We start from the raw sequence: 27303 nt of genomic DNA, 5'->3' as shown, positions 1-27303 counted from the left end.
TTCCAATTCTTCAGCTAGCTAAAAACCAATGTTAAAGATTTGAAAATACGAATAAAACTTGCATAATTTTCAATTACAATAATTGCAAAACATTGAGATCAAGACGGTATAGTGAAACAAAAGAATCGTGGCAATTTTTTTATTATAAACAATAATTAATAAAAATCATGAACCTATCAAAAACAATTTCAGTACTTAGAAAAAATTTGTTTCGAAGACGAATAGGTTACCGTCTAAGTATAAACTTATTTCGATTATGATATATGCATCACAAATAAATATTCATTATGTATTTATAATTATTTCTCATCACGATCCAAAACACTTTTAACAATAAACCTTTTTTGAACACAGTTTAAAGTACTTATGATGTTAGCACTGATAAGTATAGTGTACTTTAAACACAGAGTACTATAAATACACATATAATATTAATCATTTATACAATAACTTTATATAGAACATTTACCTACGACATATTTTACATTTTTAATAGCGAATACATACTTTCATTGTGAAGAACATAAACCCGCACCAAAATTGTACAGCGTCAAATTAAATCCAATATGGCCTCTGTTACGGCAGGCGCTTTTAAATAATAATAATATTGACACACTTTTACACAAATTATACATAAATACATAGAAACATCCGTGAATCGGAAACAAACATCCATCTTCATCTTATGAATGATTGCACCTACCGGGATTCGAACCCGGGACCTCTAGCTTAGTAGTCAGGGTCACTAACGATTCGGCTATATGGGTCGTCAAATTATATATATATATATATATATATATATATATATATATATATATATATATATATATATATATATATATATATATATTACAAATATTAGTCGTAAAACCGTAGTTTCTTATTATCATCACAGAAAATTGGACAATATTTTTTTTCTGATAAGTATTTAAGACAGAGAGTAGTTTGCCCTACATATAGGTACAATGTTTATAATAGTGCGAGCCGTATTATTATGAAAAACATATATTCCTTTTAATTATAATAATTATATATAGAAACAAGTCCACAAAATATTACAATATACAAAACCAACATTGGTATATATAAATGCAATCATTCGCATCCTTATAACAAAAACATGCATTTCTTGTATTCAGCACCTACATTAAAATAATATTTATTTGTGATAAAACGTAAATACTATTCAAAGTTGTAATAAAAAAAACAATAATTATAAAAACTCTATGCTGTTTCACCACATATTCTGACGCGTAATGGAATGAACAGAAGCATTAAAGAATCCAATTTCAAAACGAATCGCTGTGATTGGTTATTAGATATCAACGTCTTGATGCGATTGGCTAACAAATAACACAATCACAATTGTGCTAAGTACATCATAATTCGTAACTGTGACGTAAATTCAAAAGAAAACATTGAGCATAATGCGTAAATAAAAGGGGGAATAAATATTTAATTCGATAAAAATTTCCGTATTATTTTATTAAATTTTAAGCCTCGTATAAACGTGCGAGCACGGCGCGGAAAAATAAGCTAATAACCACAAGCTTTTGATACCGGTTAATTCAGTTCGCACACGTTTCGGTATAAGTCAAAAAGGCTTTTAACCCATATAGAAATACTAGCCGTATAGTTAAAAGGAAATAAATTAATGAAAGAACGTTGGAATTCAAAAAATAAGTAGCCATAAACAATCTAGGATAAATTTCGCATCGAATGGTTTCATGTCGATACGATCAGGCGTGATGGAGCCTTGAACAAAGACCATTTTCAATATATATATATAGATTAGATTTTGATATGGTCTGTTGATAAAACTGTAAGCGATTGCAATTGAAAATGGCTTGGAATCCATTTGTTATTTTTAAGTGTTTTTACTCACTATACTAGTTGTCTAAAAATTTATCAACGGCTAGCTGACCCGACAGACGTAATTCTGTAGATAATAAATAAAATACTGTGTTTTATGAATTTGTCATAATATTACATAACATCGAGAATTATTTCGTAAAATATGCTCCATGTAGAGTATTAATGAAATTGTTTCACAACATAACTGTCAAACCGTGCGTCAATAAATTATGATAGAAAATATGTCCATACAAAACAAATATTAGAAATAAAAATAATTATGGGTCCCAAATCGAAATAAAAACTATCATATCTCTCAAATCGGACTGAACTGCACTCCATGTAGTAAACCCATTAAAAACCGTTTATTAGGTTGGGAGTTCACTGGAAACAAGCATCAGGACACTGGATTTATATATATTAAGATGTGCTATTTTGAACCCACGCCACCTGGGGACCACACCTTCATTCTGTAGATAAAAGATTGGAAGCAGTAAGGTATAATCATATATTCCACCTGGTATTCTCTTTGCGTGACAGCTAAATCACGTGATTGGCCTCAGAATTCGTCATCAGTTGCGATGATTGGTCTCAAACTATTTCCGAGAGAAGCAACGCTATAGATGTGAGCGACGCGACAATAGCGATGAAATGGCGAGCTGTCAGTATGACATATATTATATTCTGAGTTGTGACATAGTCTTGGGACATTGTGGGAAGATAAAATAATGCGGAGTGTATTATTATACTATGGGAAGCAGTTAAATTACTTTATGTGCACATTTCAGCCGAGGGATTTCATACATTTTTATTTTGACGCGTTTAGCAAAATAGTCACAATTTCTCGTGCAACTCTGAAGAAGCGGCATTTTTCACATTTCATCCATAATTCTCATATTTTTTTTTTGTTTACAATAACCAAGCATGTTTATCAGCTACCTGTAACATAAGCCGCATAATAATACATCGACTATTATAAACACAAGTGGTTATAGTGTCTCAAGTAGCCGGCGCCGGGTTTGGCGCCAAAACAGCCAGTGGGTGGCTTCTGCGGGGACGTTTTGTCATATGAGGGGTTAAGCCTCGGGTCGTTTTATTATGACTTTGTCGCGAATCAGAATACAACAAAACATACTTCAATTATTGTTGAAGAAACCGACCCGGTTTCCAACGAAAAGACCATTGATGTAGAAAATATGCTTGAGGGTTGAGGATTTTAAGTATACTATGTACAATTCGGTGAGTGTTCGCATGTCTATACGAAGCATTTATATCTATTTAAAATTAAACAAAAGACAGTAATATTTCAGGTGCATATAACATTAGACGAATAAAAACTTTATATAAATAAAAAAGAATTAAAGATATTTAAAGCAACGAAACGTAATCCGAATTCCGTAAAAAGTAATCATACACCGTAATACGTAATAATACCCTAAATAGATAAAAAACTTCCTACACGCGTTTACTTACGCTACCAAGTATATCTAGTCTCGTCACACCTACTCTGGAATAGATATCTCTATCCTTTTCTCTCAACAATATGATATTTTACTTTATACAACTCCAGAAGTTTTTAATGATATATTATGTATAAAAAGAAATCGACATGTATACAATACAAGTTCATTATAAAAATTTTAATGAAACCGTTCACCTGTTGTATGGCATCAAAAAGGCTCTATACTACTCCGAAACGAAAAGAAATTTCATACAAATCGGTTCAGATTTGCATGAAATTTTGTGTATATAGGATAGTTCTGAAAATCAGCTAACATCTATTTTTTATACCCCTAAATTATAAGGGTGACCAACCCATAAACTATATTATCATTTTTTTGACAAAATTATTTGTTTTTACTTTATTATGATTTAACATTAAAAATACATACAATTTCAAATTTTCACCATTCTACGATCATGCCCCGTTTTTTAATCGCGAATTTTATATCTGTTCCATCCACAGATCCGAAATAGGGTTGCAAAACGGCAATCGAATATAAAAAATTTTGTACAATAAATTTTCATGTATAGTTTAAAATTAAAATTTATTTTAATTATATTTTTTCTTTTAACACCTAAATCATTTATTTGGCAAAAGGACGTTTGCTGGGTCAGCTAGTAGAAGTATAATAAGCCAAAGAGGCATCTTCGTGTAGAGGTGAATTAACACTCAAAAAACGTCATAGCATTTGGAAAATTACAATTGCCCAACTCTCAAAACAGAAAAATAATCAGCACTATTAAAAGTATTTCATTTATAAAAATTTATATTTAACTATACATTTAACAACGAAGTTATACGGATATAATACGGTCAATTCTGTCGTTATGTCATCTGTATAGTTACATTTCCCGTAAGCAACAATGAAAAAGAGTAATATTGACACTCGATGTATCTGTGAATTATTTTTAATCTATGAACCAGACATCTGATTATTTAAAAACAAAGGCAGCAAGTATGGTACTGTACTTGTATGTATCCTGATCTAAACATTTTAAAAAACAAGGAATAAATTTAAGGGTCGAAAGTATAGAGAATAATTTAATCTAAGAATGACCGCCGCTCGCATTTATAGTGTTCGCAGAGACCGGCTGTCGGCTGGCGGTCTATGCAACGTTTTCACACGCAAATTAGTACTAGAGAAGAGACATTAGGGTCCTCTATTAGCTGACATGCCTTATTTGCGTTAAGGGCCAATTTCCTGTGAATAAGATGGCTTCAATATGATTTTATGTATAATAAAACTCGACCTTCAATTGTGATAGTCCATTAAAAAGTCACACACGTAGCAACGGTCAAATGGAAAGTTTTGCAAGCGCGCGTTTTTCTAACGCATGTCATGTGAAGGCACCTTTATGCATCGACGTATGAAACGTTATATTTCAACATCTGGCTTGATAAAACAACTTCAATATTTATCAATGTCGAATAAGTTCCGGTTGAGTAACTAACCGTTCTATAACTATATTGGCAATAATTGAATATCATACTCGAATTAAAATATTGAATTTATTTTTTTTAAAACTAGATTTAATAACAAATAGAATGATGAAAAAACTACTTCGATCCGATCAAATAACAAAAAACGTTATGAGGATTTTAACATTACTGATAAGACAGAGATATATAACAGCACAGCAATAATATAGTTTTTGCTTTTGTAGCTCTATACAAGTTTTTCTCATGCGAGATAGAGCTAGAAGACACATACAACAAGAGTTCAAATGCCCATAACTTTGTATTTCTCATGAATATAATTTAATTTTGAGTGTACATCATTATTTTTATCTTAGTTTATTATACAATAATAAAATATTGAGTCAAAAACCCAATTATAATGACATCTTTGATATATCCAACGAGAACGTAAGCAACTCTATATAAGTTACATACTTATATAGAGTTGCTTACGGTCTCGTTGGATATATATGGCGGGCGAGTGACACAACTTTGTACATAAATATACACTGGAAGTATCTCGAACTTGATCTGTAACAAGGTCCAAAACAAGGCGCTAGATGACCAGCGGCTTATCCCGGCATTGTTCCACCACGTAGTTGGTGAAACGTTTCAGGAACTTCGGATATTCCCGCTTGTAGACTGCACGGAGTACCCCGGCGGGCGCCCAGCCCCCGGGATTTACTGAAAAAAAAAATTTATGACACACCATCTCGGAAACTGACTAAAAATTTATCTAACAGCTATACCAAAATTTCTTCGTTTAATATGAGGGTAGAATGGTTGTTTGAACATCTATTTTAGACATGTGTAGTCAAACAAAAAAAATATGAATATTCATTTCTAATGTATTCATATTTTTTTCTGGTGTTGCAATTTTCAACAGTATCTTAATACCTTTAACTAGATCTGAACTAGTCAAGATCGCCGGAATACGTTAGATGCAGGGCAGCGCAGGACCGATCGTCATGGATATCTTTGGGGGAGGCTTTTGTTCAGCAGTAGACGTCTTCCGGATGATGATAATGATGATCTTCAAAGCCCAGGAAAGCCATGGCACAGATTAATAAATAAATAAAAATTTACATATAATATTATGTATACCTGTACTGCAGTACGCGATGCTAGTGGTGATGTTGTCTCTGGTGGGAGCCTCGTTTTCAGGGTACGTGGACCGGCAGGCCAGACATACCGTTACAAACAGGCGAATACACGCACCAGTATTGGCCTGCGAGCAAATAATATTATCAAACGGGTGGTAAGGAAACCAGGTATGTTGTTAATGGAACATAGTCGAATTAATGGTAATAAATATGATGAAGGTCTTCGAAATAATGATCAAGAGAAAAACCGGAAAGAACTGCTTTATTATTATTACGCGTAAACCATGTCCCAGCCACCGCCTCCTTCAAAGCGCACCCCCCATGACTTTGTGGCTGTGACATTGTGTGTTCTTTCTAAATTATATTATTAACAATATTTTTAGCGAAAGGCATTTGACATAGTCTCTATTTCCTTACTTCTTTACAAAACTAGAAAACTTTGGTGTAAGAGATATCTCACTCTTATCATTTTCTACTTACCCTACAGAAAGAACAAAAATGGTAAAATTAGATGATCGGAAAAGTTAGAAACTATCAATTAGTTTAAGTACCCTTCAAGGTAGAATTTTAGGACCAACATAATTTTTGTTGTATAATAAATTCTTGAACTGCTCTGATGTTCGTTGGCTAGATAAAAAAAAATATTAGACGTTTTTTAATCAATATTACAAGTGGATTACTAGCACCAAATTATCTCCAGATCGGCCTAAACTAAAAATACACAAAAGTAAATTCTAAAATTGTACTGGAGAGATAAATAAATAACATTTTAAATGCAAAAGGAACACCTTATACCAAACGAATCATGATAAAATTTACGCTTGAGGGTTACAGACAAGGATATTTCTATTATAAAAGGGGACAAACATGCAAGAGGCTTACATGATAGAAAGTGGTGACGCAACCGCTCATGGACATCTGCAACACCAGGGGTAAAGTAATGCGTAGCTTAAAGTTCGGAGTTTGCCTTAAGCTTGAAGGTCTTTAAGACGTATCGGTTCGGGACAACTGCAGCTGGTAATTGATTTCAAAGTGCACAAAGTGGCCGAGTGAGACAAGTCAATTCTCACAACAAGCGTGCCAGACGTTAAGATGATACGGGTGGAATTTAACATTTTGAATTAATGTCCGGTGGTGGAATTCGGCTGCTAGCATCAACCCCTACAATTCCCCGCGACATATGCGGCAGAAGGTATTTCTGCCGTGAAAAAGTAAGTCTGATGGGCGCCGTGTGAAATTACTGGGCAAATGAGACTTAACATCTTATGTCTCAAGGTGACGAGCACAATTGTAGTGCCGCTGGGTTATTCAAGAATCCCGAGCGGCACTGCATTGTAATGGGCAGGCCGCATTAATTACCATCAGCTGAACGTCCTGCTCGTCTCGTCCACCGACATCTCGACGCAACGCTAAAGAATCAAGCCGATCGGAATATAGAGTAAATTTTATTCCAAACTTTTTAAATGTGCGCGAGGAAGCGCGTTATATATTTAAATCACGGACCGTAAAGTATGCATTTATTCATCACAACTTTAAACACAACACATTTAGACAACACAAAACATTTACACATAGTAAAATTAACAAATTAAAAATAGGATATTATGAACCACGCCCACTCGGTAGGTACCTACCAAGTTAGCCTGTTGACAACAGCCGTAGACAAAACGGTTCTTTTTGATATAGGTCTTAAAAGTGGCCGTCTAAAAATAGTAGATAAAGAGAATAAACTAAAAAGATTGAATTCTAATGGGAGTTTTAAAAGATTTTTGTTATTTAATTTTAAACAACTGTTTATTTTCAGGTAATTATTATATTTAAACCTGTGAACCCTTTTTATCACTCATAGAAAAGATTTCAGTTTGTTTTTAAAAGAGAAAAAAATTTTTAGTAGGTATGTTACCGCTGTGTTATATGTTAAACTAGCTGACCCGGCAAACGTTGTTTTGCCATATAAATTATTTTTAGAGTTAAACGTAGCCTTAGTTACTCCTTAATACATCAGCTACCTGCCAATAAATGACAGACAGACAGAAAGACAAACTAAAATTGTAAATAAAAATATTTTGGTGTATGTGTACCGTATATATATATATTCATAATATCCAATTTTTATTTATATGTATAGATAATTCACACAATATTTTTATAAATTATAGCCTATATGTTATTCTGGTGTGTAAGCTATATTGGAACGAAGTTCCTTACGGCAGGCTTGAAGGAGATAGGAGGGATTTTGCTGCGGGACCGAACTGAAAAAAATGTGATAGTAAAACCGTAAGAAAAAGTCCGTGGAATAAAACCGTTAAATGAGACGTGCGCAGGTGCGACAGTCGTATACACAAGCGAGTAGTGTATAATACGTTTCTCTTTCTCCTTCTTTTTTCAGCAATAGAATTTAATGACGAGACTAATTAATAAGAATTACTTATAATAATAATAAACTTTTATTGTAATTATTTCTATTTCCATGTAATTTTATGTTGTCAAACATAAAGAAAAATAAAGAGACATATTTTGTTATTTTAATTGATAATTTGGATTACGATTTTTTTTTATTTTACGTAATTTATTAATTCCCAAAATACTGAATTTCCTAAATACTTTACTGTACTTAAACAAAAACTAATCTGCAAAATTTAAGAGAAAAATCAAGAAAACCTACATAAAATTAAACCCGATTTTTTTTATAAATTGTGTCGATTCCACATTAGCCGAAGGAACTTCGTTCCTACCTGGTGTCCCACGACACCACGTTTGTCTTTTATTATAAAGTTTCATCAAAATCCATTAATTAGTTTTTGCGTTAAAGAAGTTCAAACATACATCCAGACATAGAAACTTTCACATTTATAATATTACTAGCTGACCCGGCAAACGTTGTTTTGCCATATAAAGTATAATTCACGCGATTTTCATCATTTTGTTCTATTGTCAATAGTTTTTGCAGCGCACGCAAAAATAGGTTTTCGATTTTACACCTTGTGTTACAAAATAGCAATTTTATTACGGATCCCTAATTTTGAAAAAAAAAACATACCCTATAGCCTTCCTCGATAAATGGACTACCCAACACTGAAAGAATCATTCAAATCGGACCAGTAGTACCAGAGATTAGCGCGTTCAAACAAACAAACAAACAAACAAACAAACACTGCAGCTTTATATATTAGTATAGATTAGGATAGACTGACCGGGTACTGAGCGTCCGTGGTGGAATGGTTAGTGACCGCGTACGTATGTTGCGGCGCCGCTCGCACGTGCGACCAGAAGAGCGCGTCCCGCTGCGACGCCGGCCAGATACGCTTGAACGTTTGGTGGAACACGATGGTGTCGGACGACACCGCGTCCACGATAGTCATCGTCTCCAGTGTCGCTGGAATTATACACAAACTGTGGTTATTACTATAGTGAAAAGTATAAAGATAATCTGCATAATAAATATAATACTAGAAGGGTTAGGGAACAAAAGCTTATTAATAATAAAATAACAAATTATTACGGTAAACGGACAGGGCATACATATATATGTTAAGACAGACCCCTAAGATAAAGATTGGATTACTTAAGAAAAAGTTTAAAATGTATTATTAGATAATATTAAGTAATAAGTATAGATGATGATATATACATATATATATATACGGTGATCACTTAACAACAGGTGACCCGTACGCTCATTTGTCCTCCTATTCAATAAAAAAAAAAAAATAGAAAAAACAACATGACGTCAAGCATATCTTAATATACATATATAAATTACGTGACACGTTGTTTGTCCTCGATGGACTCCTAAACTAATGAACAGATTTAAATGGGGATTACTGGAGATAGGATAGTTTTCATTTCGATTTGGGACCCATAATTATTTTTATTTCCAATATTTGTTTTGTATAGACATATTTTCTGTAAGAGAATTTATTGACGCACGGTTTGACAGGTCTGCTGTGAAACAATTTCATTATAACAACAAGGAGCATATGTTACGAAATAATTCTTGATTTTATGAAAAATTATCGACAAATACATAAAAACAGCATTTTATTTATTATGTACAGAACAACGTCTGTCGAGTCGGCTAGTTAATATATATGTTGCAGGGAAATGATAATAACAGGGATTTGGTCAATTCCCTGAGTGATTTGATCAAATCACGGAATAGTTTAAAGAACAACACGGTTTTATCATCTCTCTAAACAAATCTAGTGTTTGATCAAATGGCAGGGTTAGTTCCGTGAAATGACAAAAACACTGGGATCACATATCATCAGTTAGTATCTTGTATTTTATTTATTTCAACGTAAAATAACACGAAGCGTATGTTACAAAATTTTAATGATGCCATTGAAAGTCAAGATGCCACGCACACAAGTATCTAATAGTTGCAGTAATAAAAAAAATATTGTTCATAGGTAGTGCGGTATTTAGTTGGAGCGTTAAGTTAAACAAGTTTATTCTTTTTTTAGCAGGCTGTCCAAAAAGACTTTAAATAGTGCGTTCAATATGTAAATCTGATCATCAGGGCCGGACTTAAACTTAATGTCGCCCCTAGGCACCGGAAAATACTGGAATTTTACTTTATTATATATTTTATTTTTCAAAACTAAAATAACTAATTCATTGCAGAAACTTTATTATATGTTATATATTCTAAAAACATGAATCAATATTTGTTTTTTTCAAACAATTATAAATTTGGCACTAAGGGTGACTCATAATAATATTACATCAATTTTTTCACAGGCAAACACGTCTGACTTTTTGAATTGCGAATTGGTCGATTAAATATTCGAAATCTAAATTATTTAATCTTGATAAGATTAAATATTTTTTTTCGCTTCAAAAATTTTGCCCTCCTAAAAAATTCGCCGTCCTGGGCACTTGCCCCAACTGCCCCTAGTGTAAATCCACCGCTGCTAATCATTGAATTAGTATAAAAAATTAATAGTTATACACCAATACTTCATGATGTCTTCTCAAAGTTAATTTAAAATTTTGTAAACTTACTTTCCCACTCGTATCGGTATCTGGGGTTGAAGAAGTAATGGCACATCTCCCGAGCGGACACCCCTCGAACCTTGTGCATCGCCTTCAGCGGGTCCGTAACCATTCCGTCTACTTCCATCTCTCTGTAACACATTATAATGGATTTAATGACAGTGAAAATGGTTACTGTCTAACCCGCTTATTCATAATGGTCCGCTTACTTTAAACAGCCGCTTAGGAGTGTTTTTTCTCATTCTGACTTAGGTCAGTAGAAGAAGATAGAGTGAGAATTAGCAATGCTTTAAGTTAGCAGACTATTGTGAATACGGGGGTTAGTATATAATCCCTGATCAATCAGTTTTGTGTTTTGTCACTGTCTTCATAACTGTACAGTCTGTACATAAAATATATTTCCTTAGGAATAATCTAAATATTATCTAGTTGCCTTCTGAAATAATATGATAATAACTCTCAGCTTAAAGGTAGTGGGACCAGGAAGGCGCCTTTGAACAGGATGCCACCTAGATTATTGGTACCACAACAGTGCCTATTTCTGCCTTGAAACTTTAATGTGTAAACAGAGTTTCGGTTTGAAGGGCGCCGTAGCTAGTGAAATAACTGGGCAAATCAGACTTAATATCTTACGTCTCAAGGTGACGAGCGCAATAATTGTAATGCCGCTCAGAACTTTTGGGTTTTTCAAGAATCCTCAGCCGCACTGCATTGTAATGGGCAGGGCGTATCAATTACCATCAGCTGAACGTCCTGCTCGTCTCGTTCCTTATTTTCATAAAAACAAAAGGTAGGCAAAACATCTCCTTGAACTATTAGTGTTTGTTTATTCGTGTCACGTTGTTGGTTTGCTATGAACTCCTAAGCTACTGAACTGTTTGTAATAAAATTTTGCACACTGTGTGCAGTTTTATCCATCTTGAGAAATAGGTTTGTTTTTATTACGATTGGGAGCCCTTAATATTTTTTAATTTCAAATTTCATTTCTGTATAAAATAATTCTAATAGAAAAATTTTCGACGCAGTTCTGCCGTGACATCTTTTCACTACAAGAACAGGACAAAAGGGAATAATATTATTAATTTTTTAAATTTTGTTTAAAATTTTGTAAATTATATCAAATATGCGTTTGTTTATGTTAAAACGCACAGTTAGTGATAATATATTTTATGACATGAGTATGCAATGCGTAGAGTAGAACTAATAAGAATAAATTATAAATTTAATTTTTAACGACCGATATAGCCGAATGGTTAGTGACCCTGACTACTAAGCTAGAGGTCCCGGGTTCGAATCCCGGTAGGTGCAATCATTTATATGGTGAATATGGATGTTTGTTTCCGAGTCATAGATGTTTATATGTATTTATGTATGTTTATGTAAGTATATTGTATTAAATATATCGTTGTCTTGTACCAATAGTACAGGCTATGCCTAGTTTGGGACAAATTAATTTGTGTAAGAGTGTGTCAATATCTTATATATAAAATTCTCGTGTCACAATGTTCGTTCCCGTACTCCTCCGAAACGGCTTGACCGATTCTCATGAAATTTTGTGAGCATATTGAGTAGGTCTGAGAATCGGCCAACATCTATTTTTCATACCCCTAAATGTTAAGGGGCCACCCTTAACATTTAGGGGTACCCACACGATTTTTTTTTTGACATTTTTTTTTTAAATTTGTTTGATTATGAGTCAACATTAAAAAATACATACAATTTCAAATTTTCACCCATCTACGATCAACAGTTACTTTTGTATCGCGATTTTAATATCGGCAATACAACGTTTGCTGGGTCAGCTAGTTATATTATAATGCGCGAACGTTTTTCGCTTACGACCAGACCGGATATCGTCTCTGGTCTCGGTCGCTAAATCTTGACAGTTCACTTGCGGTGTGCAGGGGTCTTTGCCCTGACATTACGTATCGATCGTAGATCTTCTGTCTTCTAAACTCTGTGCTTGAGGTAGCACCACAGTGTGATCTATTTGCCAGCTCGATGGAATGTTTGGTCAAAGAATGTAAGAAAAGATTTGAGAGTTTGATGCCTGTAAGCTCTATAAAATAAGATAACTAGTTTATAATTTTCATTGTTTGTTTTTTCTTTAGTATAGTATCTTTGTAACGCTTTAGATTTAATCTGTAATGTTACATTGTATCTTTGATAAATAAATAAATAAATAAATCTTCTAGAAGAATAATTATTAATGTACGCTTTTCCTACTCAGTGGCAGTAGTTAATTGTATGAACAATGTTCGTCTGTGCCGCAGATAAACAATGCACTTCCGTATGAGTGCTTAATAATAATAATAATATTGACACACTTTTTACACAAATTATCTTGCCCCAAGTTAAGCATATATAGCCTGTGTTATGGGTTACAAGACAATGATATATTTAATACAATATACTTAATTTAACATACATAAATTCATATAAACATACATAAATACATTTAAACATCCATGACTCGGAAAAAAACATCCATATTCATCATATAAATGCTTGCACCCACCGGGATTCGAACCTCTAGCTTAGTAGGTATGATCGCTAACCACTCGGCTAACCAGGTCGTCTTAAATCTTGAGGGTAAGCCCCAGTGCTATATATAATGTGTTACAATAAGCAACATCTAATAAAATGTCACGGTTACGGCAAGAAAATCGCGATTTTCACGAAGGCGACATGTTTGTGTAATTATTCTCATAAAAACACTATGACGTGTCCTTAACACAAAACAACAGAAGTGATATCTTCATCAAGGCGTGGTCATACGAAAGAAAAATAGTCAACTTGAGCCAATTTTAACCGATCGAGCGTTACACACCCGAGAGTGATGACTCAGTCTCATTCGCTGGTCACAAAATAAATTGCTCAGCGTTAGATAAATACAATTTTAAAATTGATAATCAAATGTGACTCACCGTCTGTACATCCTCATATCTCCCTCTTCAGCAAACAGCTGCCATCCAATCTCACCGCCCACACCTTCAAAGGCGGCCTGGATCTGCTCTGTTGATATCCTGTCGATCTGGAAATGTGCAACAGTCAACATATTACATCATTTGAACGGTGAGTTTCTCTCGGTGGTACTGTTTATCATTTAAACATCAAATGAATTGTTATTTGTTGATCTAATTTGAGTAAGGTCGCTTCGAAATTAAAGTACATATTTACTTGACGAGAAAGCTCATGGTCGCTTAGAGGGCTATGCTCGGAGTTTCCCTGCATGATCGAATCAGAAATGAGGAGATCCGTAGGAGAAACCAAAGTCACCGACATAGCCCAAATGATTGCGAAATTAAGTGGCTGTGGGCACGGCACATAGTTCGACGGACAGATGGCCGGTGGGGCAGAAAAGTCCTCGAATGGCGAATTGGTACGCCCCCCACAAGATGGACCGACAATCTGGTCAAGATCGGCGGAGGTCGTTAGATCTAGAGGCCCCGGGTTCAAATCCCGTTAGGTGCAAACATTTATATTATGATGAATACGGATATTTGTTTCCGACTCACGAATGGTTTTTATGCATTTATGTATGTTTAAGTAAGTATATTGTATTAAATATATCGTTGTCTGGTATCCATTGTACGGGCTATGCCTAGTTTTGGCCAAGATACTTTGTGTAAAAAGTGAGACAATACTATTATTAAAATATATTTTATGAAAAAAATCACGTTCAAGTAAGATGTAAAGTGGGAAGAGTATATAAAAATTTCCATCAGTAGTAAATACCTCTGGCCAGAGCGGGTGAACGGTGAGTCTGTTGTCTATGGCACGTGGCGGCAGCTCCACCTCGTCCCGCGTGACCTCGGCGGGTGAGCATACCCGGGCGCATCTCTCCTCCTCCATTTTGTCAAAGCCGGTCTCCACTGCATCGTAGAACTCGTCGTCCGGCAGCGTCGAATGTGGCCCCTCCTGTTATAAACCACAGCATTTAATTACATAATCATTTAAAGAAATCCAAAGACTCTCTTCTTTAGACCGTCACATCCAGATAATTACTCGGTTTTTTTTTCATGATAATACGGGACGAGACGTGCAGGAAGTTCAGCTGATGGTGATTGACTGAGGATTCTTGAAAAGGCCATAAATTCTGAGCGGCACTACGCTCGTCACCTTGAGACATAAGATATTAAGTCTCATTTGACCAGTAATTTCACTAGCTACGGCGCCCTTCAGACGAAAACACTGTAATGTTTACACATTACTGCTTCACGGCAGAAATAGGCGCCGTTTCGGTACCCATAATCTAGCCGGCTATATAACTCGTATGATAATAGATGCTTAAAACGGTTATTGGCAATCGAAGCGATTTTTTTAAGTTTAAAATGAACAACAGTAACAACGGAGTGGGGTAATAATATTATGTTAACATCTTAGGTATATTTTTAGCAATTAAAATAATTTTATTTCATTTCATATACTACCGGACCGCGTCTGATGGTTCTGCCGTACCAAATCCGACCATGTGTTTAGGTTATAAGTACGGTCGCGGGTTGATGGGACGGGTTTTCCCGGTCGTAGACAGTGGTAGACAGACACCAGGAGGGGAACCGAATGTATAAATAACGCCATTACCGAACCCCATAGAATGGCGCGGTGTGGTACACCGTATGGTTTTAGCACCCAACCCTCGTGGGGTTTTATAGCTATGCTATGGATTCTTGGGACACTTCCTAGTAGTGATAGTTTTTACTTCATGGAATCATTAAGTATTGTAATTATAGTCATAAGTGTTGTTTTGTTTTGAATAATGTTAAAAAATTTCTTGAATATCAATGACAATGGTTCAACAGCGGAAGCTCCGCTGACGTCACGTTTCCGCAGCTATTGTCATTTAGCGTACATTTTATGTTGTCGACTGGCGCTAGAATAAGTGTTTTGTCAACAGCCTTTGTAAAAATTATCGCGATACTTTTAATGTAAAGATAACCACATTCGGTATTATATTTCAGTCTTCAGTAAATAGTAAATTACGAGTGTTGCTTTGTAGGTTGAAGATATACTAATGAAAAAAGAAACTTCATTATTCAATAATCACAAAATAAAGTGCTTTGCGCATCTAAAGATGTTTTTCACTTCATTAGAAAAACATTCCTCGTTCAGTCATGCAATCAATTATACTATTCGTCATCCATTCAAATCCTTATGGGATCTTTTTCATAGCACACCTTTTCATTATCTTAAAACACTACAGGAATTAAATCGAAAACACAATATTGTTAGAGTGGCGGTCCCGTAGTGACAGTCAACGCTTCCAGAGTGCCACCGACGCTTTCAAAGTTTCACCGTACTATGTTTTGCACCAATATGTCATACCAACAAATAAGTGCATGTAAGTCGCAAATCTCATAAAAAAAAATCTCAAAAAATTATCAATGGTCAACAAACTGCTATATATTTATAAAGAAAAAACATTACTCGCGTAATAATCAATTTCTAAATCCTATTCATACAATAGGGATCCAAAAACAATACTGAAAATTACCGTGTTATTTCCAAATATTTCGAACAAATAATTTACTCTGACAATCGCATAGCTCCCATCAACACGGATGTTTAAAAATACTAAAAATGTAATTTAGAGTTGGATGTAGTCTACACTGACTACATACTATTACTAGAATAAAGCTTTTGACAGGATATAGAATGGTTGGTTATTGATAAACTTAAAAATATAGGCATCAACGGTGATTTATTGCGATGGTTCACATTATACGTTCATAACCGAACCCGAGAAATGGTCATTAACAATAATATATCTAGTTGGGTTCTTTATCCCTAGCGGTGTCCCACAAGGTTTCTTTTAGGTCCTTTACTCTTTTTACTTATTCTAACATGAAAATATTTATGCATCACTATTCATAAATTGTATTTCAAAAAAATAATTTTGAGCGTGCGTAATATAACTTTTTCCGAATTGGTGATACTTGGTGATAGTATTAGCCTTTGACTATAAATAATGTTATTCTTAACCTAAGTAAAGCAATTTTGATTTGCTTTGATAGGCGTGTTTGAATGTAAGGTTTTGAGTTTGAATACTAAAACTAGACGTCTATTTATAAAAACAACCAGCGTTTGTTGTCCGCGCAATCGGTGATAATATTTCCACACTTCACTTGTAGGGGAATGTAGGTTATCGTTGATCCGAATAATGGCAGAGGCAATTAGCAATTCTAGACGTGATTGGCGGGTGGTTGTGTTGTTAAGTGGTTCCAATTTCAACTTACATTGTTATAAAATATTTGTTTGTTTAATGAAAACCTAACATAATATTATAACACAGAAACAGAGAACCGTACTAACAAAGTAATCCTAAAAGTGTCCAATTTTTTCCTACTGAGGTAGAAACCCAAAAACAGCAGTTCAGTTAAAAAAATTACTTTTTAGTATCTTCTTATTTATAATTTATTAATATATAACTAATAAGGCATGAATTCTAAATAATAAAATGACAAACACGATATGAAAAGCCAAAGAGAAGCAGTACAAATGCCACTTGGTAACACAGAACACAAAGGGTTGACGACAAAAGACACACCCATCGAAGCGTGTTCGCGTTTACCCCCTCTGACGTCATCGCCACACCCTGTAAGCCTCTTGTCATAGAAGACGCCGTCAATGATAACTCGGGTATTTATAGACGGCCGCATCAGATAGACACCACGCGACACAATTACAGCCTTACAAGTGAATACTGTGATTAGATGACGCCATAGACTTAGAATATACGGGCGTATAGACGACCTGGCATTCCGATAATGTGCAAATTGTATTTGTCAATGTGTTCGTGAGCGAGTGGTTTAGCGTATTCAAAATACTAAAGAACTAATTCCAAGCGAGACTGACTGTTTACCGGTCGTTCCCAATATTCAGTCTATCTCTTACTTGAGATAAAAATTGTTAGTATCGTTGACTTTTCAGTCCCAATAAACTTATCGACGGTAACTCACCTAATCCTTACATGCTGTCTGTCAATGGGCGACGTAAAGCTTACCAGCGATAGAAGTTTCTATGGAAATTGCAATTCACGCGTCCCAATATAAGGCGATAAGAATGACTTATCGGGTATATTGGGACAGCATCAGATTGTTGACAGCTACTTACTGACAGTAGAAGGTAGTAATTTATCTCTATCTGTAGATAGTATATTGGGAACGGCCGTAAGACTTCTCAATTAAAACTATTAGGTTAAAGTAAGAAAAGCTTTCTTATCTATCTTGCTGTATCTCCGTTAGAGATCTAAATCAAAGTATAATAGACATAAGGATTTGTAAGCGAGGTCCTTTAATCGGGATAATACATTTAAGTCTAAATCACGTAGCTGCATAATTGCTAATCTTAATAATCATCACCGCATGATGACATCAATTCTTCGCCGCAATCAATTTTAAACCATTATATTAATTCACACTACTCAGGAAGATGAATTGGCTTTAACTGTATCTATCTAACGGAATCTTTTAGTCATTTTAACCCCTTTTTTTTTACACAATTTTTAATAAAATTATCTTGCTCCAAATTAGGCATATATAGCCTGTGTTATGGGTTGCAAGACAACGATATATTTAATACAATATACTTACTTAAACGTACATAAATACATTTAAACATCCATGACTCGGAAACAAACATCCATATTCATCATATAAATGCTTGGGATTCGAATCCAGGACCTCTAGCTTAGTAGGTAGGATCGCTAACCACTCGGCTATACAGGTCGTCAATTTTGAATATTTGCACATTGTAAAATATTTTCATAACTTTGACATTTATATCCTAGTCAACATCAGCAGGATAATTTACTTTGCGGCCAGCAATGTAGCAAATAGAGAATACGACATACGATCTCCTTGCCACGGTGGCATTAATTGCTATTGGAGGTTAAAAGAATATAATTTTATGCATGGAAGTTGGTTCTAGATCGATATTATCAATATGTTCCCCTGGCACATTCCGTATTTATTTTTATTATTTCCCTAAATACGAGCGCGCTGTGGTTTGAAAGAGGATGTTGTGACAAGGACTGAAAAAGGAATGCTGAAATGGTTTGGACACGTGGAGCGAATGAGTGAAGAAAGAATGACGCATCAAATATATAGGGCAAGTGTGTGTGGGCAAGTCGGTCGCAGGAGACCTCCTAGAACATTCGTCGACCAAATTGGGGACGTTTTGAGAAAAGGAGATGTCCGAAGCACCCGCAACCGGCGAGCATGTATGAAAAGAGAATGTAGAGGAAGCGCGTGAGGTTTGTAAGGATAGAAGCAAATGGCATTCTATTGTCTCTGCCTACCCCGACAAGAAAAAGGCGTGAGTGTATGAATGAATGTATGAATGAAACATTCCCTATTTGGGGTCGGCCCTCCTGATACAAGATCGCCACTGTTTGCGATCTTGGGCCATTACTGGCGTAAGGTCATGTCTTTGCTAACGGTTCTGGTCCAGGTAGTTGGTGGGCGGCCTCTGCTTCTCTTCGCCTCATCCATATCCATGACTCGTCTCGTCATCTAGATCGATATTATCAATGGCTAGGTTACATTTAAAAATATTTCAATCTCCAATACTTAGGTTAATTTTAAATTAGTATAGGTACAGGTTGAATTTATCAAGTGGGCGTGGCCTGATTTTGATTAAAATTAAAACTGCATCAATAGTTTTTTGAACAATCAATATTCCTACCCAGGAATAGAACCCGTTGATATTGAAAAAAATAAAGTGTATCCAATCGTGTCGCTAATAAGGAACAAATTCTGGAAAGTAATGAAAGAATAAAAGTAAGTTTTAAATTACCAAAATTAAATTTTATAAAAATATTATTTTTGACAACTATATATGACAAGAAGATAGTCACCCTGACTACTGAGTTAGGGTCCCGAGTTCGAATCCTGGTAGGTGCAAACGTTTTTATGATGAATATTAATGTGTGTTTCCGAGTCATGAGTATGTTAAGAGGATGTCAGTGTTAAGACTATCGTCAAGGTGAATCGCCAACACAAAACAACAACTTATTTATGTACACTCAATGCAATCCTTTGTATTAGGATGTACAAGTAATTAACACATGAAAGCAGTTCAGTCCGGTGACGTAACTCTAGCAAAATACCGGCCGAACACTTATCGGAAATGAACTAATACACCTTGTTAACTACACAAAGCCGTGATGAAATCAACAATCCAATTAGGATCGGATAGTGCGTAAATATTTAATTTCGTATTTACATTGTCTTTTTAATTTTTAGGCTTCCGTATTTCATTATTATAACACTAGAAATAAGGGATTGCTTGTAACTAATTCTAGTAGGCTTCATAAGATTCATTATAGCTTTAAGGGTAAATGTATACACTTCTATAATAAAGTCCCAGCCACTGCATTATCTATAAATAAATTTAAATGTTTTATAAAAAAAATGGCTCTGTCCTAAATCCTATTACTCCACTGCTGAATATCTAAATGATCGGACAGCCTGGGAATAGATTGTGATTATTTTATAGCGATAGAAATGACTGTACAATATTGTTTATTTTTATTTGAAAAGAGCGCAAAAAAAGAATGCTGGGAGAGTTTCTTGCGCCGCTTCTTTTCTCTCAGAGCGCCATTTGTTTCCGAAGCGGTAGTAGTATCTAGTAGTTATTAGAAATGACATCAAAAATAATTCTAAAGGAATCAATTTTGAGAAAATAAATGCCTTTTATGCCTTTTCATGACTTTTAAAGGAAAAAACGGAACCCTTATAGATATTTTGATGTTCATCCGTCTGTCTGTCAAGACCCTTTATGCGAACGCGTGGATTTTCTGAATTTGTCTCATACCAATCCTCCATAGAATTGTCTCGTAGGTAATCCGCGGGTTTTCTTCAATTAGCCGCTTAACAATAGCCACATAATTTGACAGCAGTTGAAGGCCGCCCTTTACGAAATTCGTCACGTAAAGAAACCCGACCTCTCTCAAATTCAGCAAACCATCGCCTCACGGTGCTCTAGCAAGGTGCTTCTCTCCTAAAAGCATTTTGAAGACGAGCGGCACAGTCTTGCGGAGAGAGAGAAATTTAAAAATCATAATAAGATCATCGCTCTAAAATCTTTTCGACTTAAGTCCATTTTCGTTGCGTACGTAGAACTATGATGTGTGATAAAAAACAATTGACAAATGATTTCCCGCCAATTGTTTCTTTTATAACTAAGAGGGTTGAAACGTTTCAAAAAATATAACATTCGAAATTCAAATAGTTCCGATCAGCTATAAGTGCAAAACTTTTAGTGTGCCCCATGTAGTAGGGAAGTAAGGATTCTCTACTTTTTAAAACATTATTTATTTGTGTTTAGAATACGAGCCCAAGCACAAGAGCTGTGACATGAGTCATGAGTGATCACTGCTGCCCATATCGTATCGTCCTGAAAAACTGTCGCAACATTCAGACCTGCTTTTGACATGACTATGCAACCTATTCTGCTAAGCTGGAAAATCCTCCTAAACACAGTCTTATGTGATAAGATGGAACCTCACTCTCAAGACAAACAACATAACAATCGAGCAAAAGGGTTCGTACTAAATTACCAACTTGTGTCTCATAAAAACCACCCATCCAATAAAGACCGTACCGCGTATTTTATGTACACTCGTCGGGAACAATGAGGGAAACGGTCAAACTGAACCCAAATTGCATATGACGTCATTGCTTGCCGGTTGTGACGCCGCTAACGGCCGTTCCCAATATACTATCTACAGATAAATTACTACCTTCTACTGTCAGTAATTAGCTGTCAATAATCTGAAGCTGTACCAATATACCCGATAAGCCATTGTTATTGCCTTATATTGGGACGGGTGAATTGCAATTACCATACAAACTTCTATAGTACAGACAGCGTGTATGGATAAGGTGAGTTACCGTCGATAAGTTTATTGGGAAATAAAAGTCAACGATAGTTACGATTTTGATCTCAAGCAGGCCACAACGGGAGATAGACTGAATATTGGGAACGGCCATAAGACTACATCAATAATCCCTACTAATATTATAAATGTGAATGTAGGTTTGTTCGTTACGCTTTTAAGCCGCAGCTAATGAACAGATTTTGATAAGATTTGGTACAGCGAAAGCTAGAGCTTGGGAAAGGACATTGGCTACATTTCATGCCGGAAAAATCCATAGTTCACGCGTGATTTGTGAAAAACTGAAATTCACGTCAATGAGCTATAACTATACCAACAGAAGATTTAGTTTGCCATAGCAATCTTCCTCGAAATAAGATTCACATAATATGTTGGGAACGGGAGCGAAAACGGAAACGGGAACTGGAATAGGACATGAGATAATATTCAATTCCAAACAACAAAATAGCTTATCTATACTAATATTATAAAGCTGCAGTGTTTGTTTGTTTGTTCGAACGCGCTAATCTCTGGTACTACTGGTCCGCTTTGAATTATTCTTTCAGTGTTGGGTAGTCCATTTATCGAGGAAGGCTATAGGCTATGTTTTTTTTTTTCAAAATTAGGGTTTTAGTTTTAGGTTTGTAACACAAGGTGTAAAATCGAAAACCTATTTTTGCGTGCGCTGCAAAAACTATTGACAATAGAAGGCAATATTTTATTACTTATAAAACTATCGCGTGAATTATACTTTATATGGCAAAACAACGTTTGCCGGGTCAGCTAGTTATTTATAAAAACCCTTCATCTACGAAGTCGCGGGCATCAGCTAGTAATCTATATAGTCATTGTATCGTTGTGACTTGCGGCAAATTTCCTAAGGCTTGTTCAATCTATTATGCAGCTTCGTGATGAAAAACAGCACTAAGCATGTTTATGAATACTTCACTGTGTCTATTAGAATCGATTTGCGTCTCTTGTTTTCTTAAATAAAAATCAGGCTACATTAAACTGATACGTTTATCGTATCTAACAAATTAGTGAAATTATTATTTATTTCTGAAAGTTTTTAGTAGTAACGTGAAGAAAAGTAAACGTTTTAAAATTCGACTACCTTGCCGTATGTTGCAAGCATCTCTGTGATACTACATGACCTTTAACTTGATCTTTAATTCGCTTTTTTAAGGCAAATATATTTTCACACCTCCAGCTCGACAATTAACAATCATATCTCACGAAATTTTAAGTGAAACAAGTATTTCTCTCCTTTCAAAGCGCAAAAGGTGGGTAATATTGTACAAATTCCTGTCGGTTTAAACCATTTACATTAAGAACGGTGAAATTCGTTTAAAATCACGTAGGGTTATAAGGAGATTTTCATAAAAAATAAAATTTTATTCATTTACCTATGTCGACGCCATTGACGCCATTGCCAAGTTAGTCGTAAACTAATTTGACTCCGGAGTACAAATTAATAAAAAATTAAGACGCTTTAGGGATTACTAATAATCTACTAACGAACAAATCAATCGATACCTTAATACCAAAAAAGATAATACAAAATCATCATCAATGGAGAAAAGCAAAAAGATATATTAAAATAACGCTATTATTTACGCACAAAGTATTAACTTTCCCCTTGAAGCCCTTTTTATTGCTCCAGAAAATTCTGGAATAAGGCCAGTCTTAGTTTCGGGCGGCTTGAGGCCCTCGCTTCAATCAAGGCCTCTACATAAATAAATTATGAACAAACTTCCATGGAGGATGATTCTATCTGCTTTTTCAGGTGTGTTTGAGTCAGCGGTAATACCAACGCAGAATGATTCACCGGCCTATTTATTTGTGCTTCAACTCATACACCATAAAACGTTATAAAAATAGTCGTGAATGGCGTTAAAATTTGCTGTATTATAAAATAATAGTCTCTGTAGATTCATACTATTCATTAAACTCTATAGATTCAGAACTAGTGTACGCAATCTTGTCCTCCGGCTCAGATTACTGGAGTCATTTGATATGGTTGAGAAGCGTGGAAGATCAAACTATGCAAGTATACGCTTCTAGCGGTATCAAACAACAAAGCTAGTAGCGTTGAAATATGACCACTAATTACATTGTTATATAAAAGCGAAAAAAACAACCGCCTTCAAAAACACTATTCCTAAACAATAGATATAATGTGCACTAAAAAGTATAAAATAATTGCGTATTTTTATACAATCTACTTAATTAATATAATTCTAGTCGCTCGCCTCCTCACGACTCAAGCGCATCTCACCTATAACTGTGTATGTAGTAACAAACTTATCTTGGATGACACCGTCTCCAAAAAATAACAATGCCGAATAGCCGAGTATCGTTAATTTGCTCCTAAGAATTGAAGTCATCGAAGTCGGTTGGCGCGATTCGTGTTATTCGTAAATTTATCATCCACATACGTATAGCAAATTAAGGACTTTTATGGTTTTGTCATGGATGCCAGTGTCAGATCTGGACCAAAAAACAATGGTACCACACGGGAAGCACCAGCTTTCAAATAAAAAAGAATTATCAAAATCGGTTCAACCAGTCGAAAGTTTTGAGGTAACAAACATAAAAAAAAGCATACCGACGAATGGAGAACCTCCTCCTTTTTTGAAGTCGGTTAAAAAGCAATCATATATCCTGAAAATATAATAGCAAATAATGTCAAAAAAATGTAACCGAAGGAAAATATGTAACCATTATCATTAATGGTTTAGTAGAATTCATATTCTAGAATATACAGGACGTTTTGCATGCGTAAATTCAAAATATAGATACACTAAAGTTGAAGGAAAACAAGGTCAAAGAGGAATTAGTAACCTGGGACACATAGTGTATCAGGAATCAGGAGAGAATAAAACTGCTGATGCTGTTGAAACAAAAGGAGATGCAGAAAATGGTGTGATGGAAGAGCAGGCCAATGATAAGTAAGCGAATTTTGAAAATGAGCCAAAACTACCCAGCTTGTAAGACATTAACATAACGTTAAGGTCATGTAATTTCACTGATATTTCATGTGCGACGATAATCACTTAGCATGGCCGCTGTTATTCCACTTATAGGTGGAATAAAACATTTAAAAAAATAAAAATAGTTTATATAAATGAATGGCGGTCTAATTGAATATTGCTGAAACACGCAAGTGTAATAAATCTCTCCTCGATGTAAGTTACTTTTTATGTACTCACTCTAACTACGAGCGGTCAATGAAAAGTAATTATCAGGTGTGCTTTTAAGGAGATATAAATTAAATGCGCAATTGAAAGAACTATTCACTCCACAGCTTTGGAAAAGCATAACTACTATAAAAAAGAACATCTGATGCTTAGTGATCCTCGACAATCCGTTCAGCTCTACGATCTACAAGGCCAATTGGTTGGAGCATATTGATGGGATGCTCCAGATCAGATATAAGAGAAAATATAGTCCCTATGTGGCCTGACCTGTGCTTGGTGGGCCGACTTGAAGTATTGCCGTGCTCTATTTATAACGCCTAGCTTCTACGAAGCCAATTTGGCTTTTCAAGGGAAGTAATGCCCAAGAGCGGTGATACGCTTTCTAGGGGTTAACTTGAACAAGGTTGATTTTAGAAGACACAAGTGTCTTCAGGCACTGGTGGACGATTTGCATGGTCGGTGTATACGGCATCTTCAGTACTGTCATCTGCGTAGACATTGACGACCCATATAGCCGAACAGTTAGTGACCCTGATTACTAAGCTGGAGGTTCCGGGTTCAAATCCCGGTAGGTGCAATCACTTATATGATGAATATGGATGTTTGTTTCCGAGTCATAGATGTTTATATGTACGTTTAAGAAAGTATATTGTATTAAATATATCGTTGTCTTGTACCCATAGTACAGGCCATGCCTAGTTTGCGGCAAGATAATTTGTGTAAAAGTGTGTCAATATTATATATTATATTATTTTGAACGAAAACTACCAAAATACAGATATTATTAGTCTACTGTGTTATAAGGGCATACTCTTGTCTGAAATACATGCAAAGCGACACCGAACATACAGCAGATCCGAGGCTGAAAATGGTAACGAATTGGCTATACACTCGAAAGAAATACTGGCCTCAATTAAATCAAAGAAAACATAATATAGTTAGTAAAAAGTAAATAAATCTAAAGGTTATATTATTCGTACAAATTAAACAGACTCTATCTAATCTTTTGTATCATTCACGTGAAAACAAATCATCAAACACCTATTTGTATTACATGTATTGCACATATTAAGATAACAATGAGATATTAAGATAGTAATGGATCCCCGACAATCCGACCAGCTTAGTTACATCTATTATTTTTATTCAAAATAGGATGTGACATCACTTATTGAAAGTCAAAAAAAACTACCACCCATTCCAAAACACCTCAGGCCTGAGAAGAATGGGCGCAAACTCAGCGGTCCTATTTTTCTTCATCAAAAAAAATATGTTTACAAAGCATATTGTACAATTAAACTTATCCTTTAATAGCCTGAGCGCGGTCACCCCATTCCCAATCTGTGGTATCATTAAGAAAGTCATTTATGTTACAGTATCCTTTACCACACAAACGTTTTTTAACAATTCTTTTGAATAACTTTTGTTTTGAACATTTTCTGGGATCTTGATGTAAAAGCATATACATCGCCCCACAAAAGACTTACTTACAAGACTTAGCCGAGTAGTAGGCATAAGCTTATGTCTGCTCCTGGTGTTAACATGTACGTGAATTGAAACAGGCAGTAAGAGGTATATTATCGAAAATTTCTTTTAACTAAGATTTCGTACTCAATTAAATACTACTACTTCAATTCACTCGAAAATAACCGATTTTTAAGGTCGAAATCAGATCGAGCGATGCAAAATAATAAAAATCAACATCATTTATGCTGCATGAAATAAAACAACAAAATGTCAAAAACATTCAGGCCAATGAAAAAGAAATCGCAACACAGTAATATCTATTGTTTCATATATTATTCTTTCAATCAATCTAGTCTGTATAGTTTGCCAAAAGCAAAAGGTAAAACGTAAACAGGTTCATTATTGAATATGAATTTTAAGATTTCGTACCCAATTAAATACTACTTAAATTCACTCGAACATCAGATCGAGCGATACAAAATAATAATAAAAAAATTTACAAAAAAACAACCGTCTTCAAAAACACTATTCCAAAACAATAGATATACCTAAAATGCACTAATAAGTATAAAAATAATTGCGTATTTTTATACAATCTAATTAATTAATCTAATTCTAGTTAGGATTACTGTTATTTTTGGAATCTGTGTCCTTCCGCAGCGACCCGCTCTCGCCTCTCGCCTCCTCACGACTCATGCACATCTCACCTATAACTATGTATGTAGTTACAAACCTACCTTGGCTGACTCCACTTACACAATCTTACACCGACTCTAAAAATTACCACACGGGGAGCACCAGCTTTCAAATAAAAAAAGAATTATCAAAATCGGTCCACCC

General features: G+C 35.0%; 1 protein-coding gene across 2 annotated transcripts in view; it reads right to left on the bottom strand.

The window, feature by feature from the left end:
* Nucleotides 1–821: 821 nt before the first annotated feature.
* The window catches only part of LOC126977835 (ceramide transfer protein), a 65827-nt gene continuing 39345 nt past the window's right edge, over nt 822–27303 (bottom strand). For both annotated transcript variants that reach the window (XM_050826460.1, XM_050826461.1), the window contains 6 exons: nt 14656–14838; nt 13845–13951; nt 10927–11048; nt 9114–9295; nt 5921–6044; nt 822–5500 (listed from right to left, as the gene is read on the bottom strand). In XM_050826460.1, coding sequence (XP_050682417.1) covers nt 5373–5500; nt 5921–6044; nt 9114–9295; nt 10927–11048; nt 13845–13951; nt 14656–14838 — 846 coding nt within the window. In that variant the 3' untranslated portion in view covers nt 822–5372. The remainder of the gene's footprint in view (nt 5501–5920; nt 6045–9113; nt 9296–10926; nt 11049–13844; nt 13952–14655; nt 14839–27303) is intronic.

Source organism: Leptidea sinapis, chromosome 46 (assembly GCF_905404315.1).
Source record: "Leptidea sinapis chromosome 46, ilLepSina1.1, whole genome shotgun sequence".
In the NCBI taxonomy this organism is placed as follows: Eukaryota; Metazoa; Arthropoda; class Insecta; order Lepidoptera; family Pieridae; genus Leptidea; species Leptidea sinapis.
Note: the sequence above shows the minus strand (reverse complement) of the source record. Positions and strands in the feature narration are given on the sequence as shown.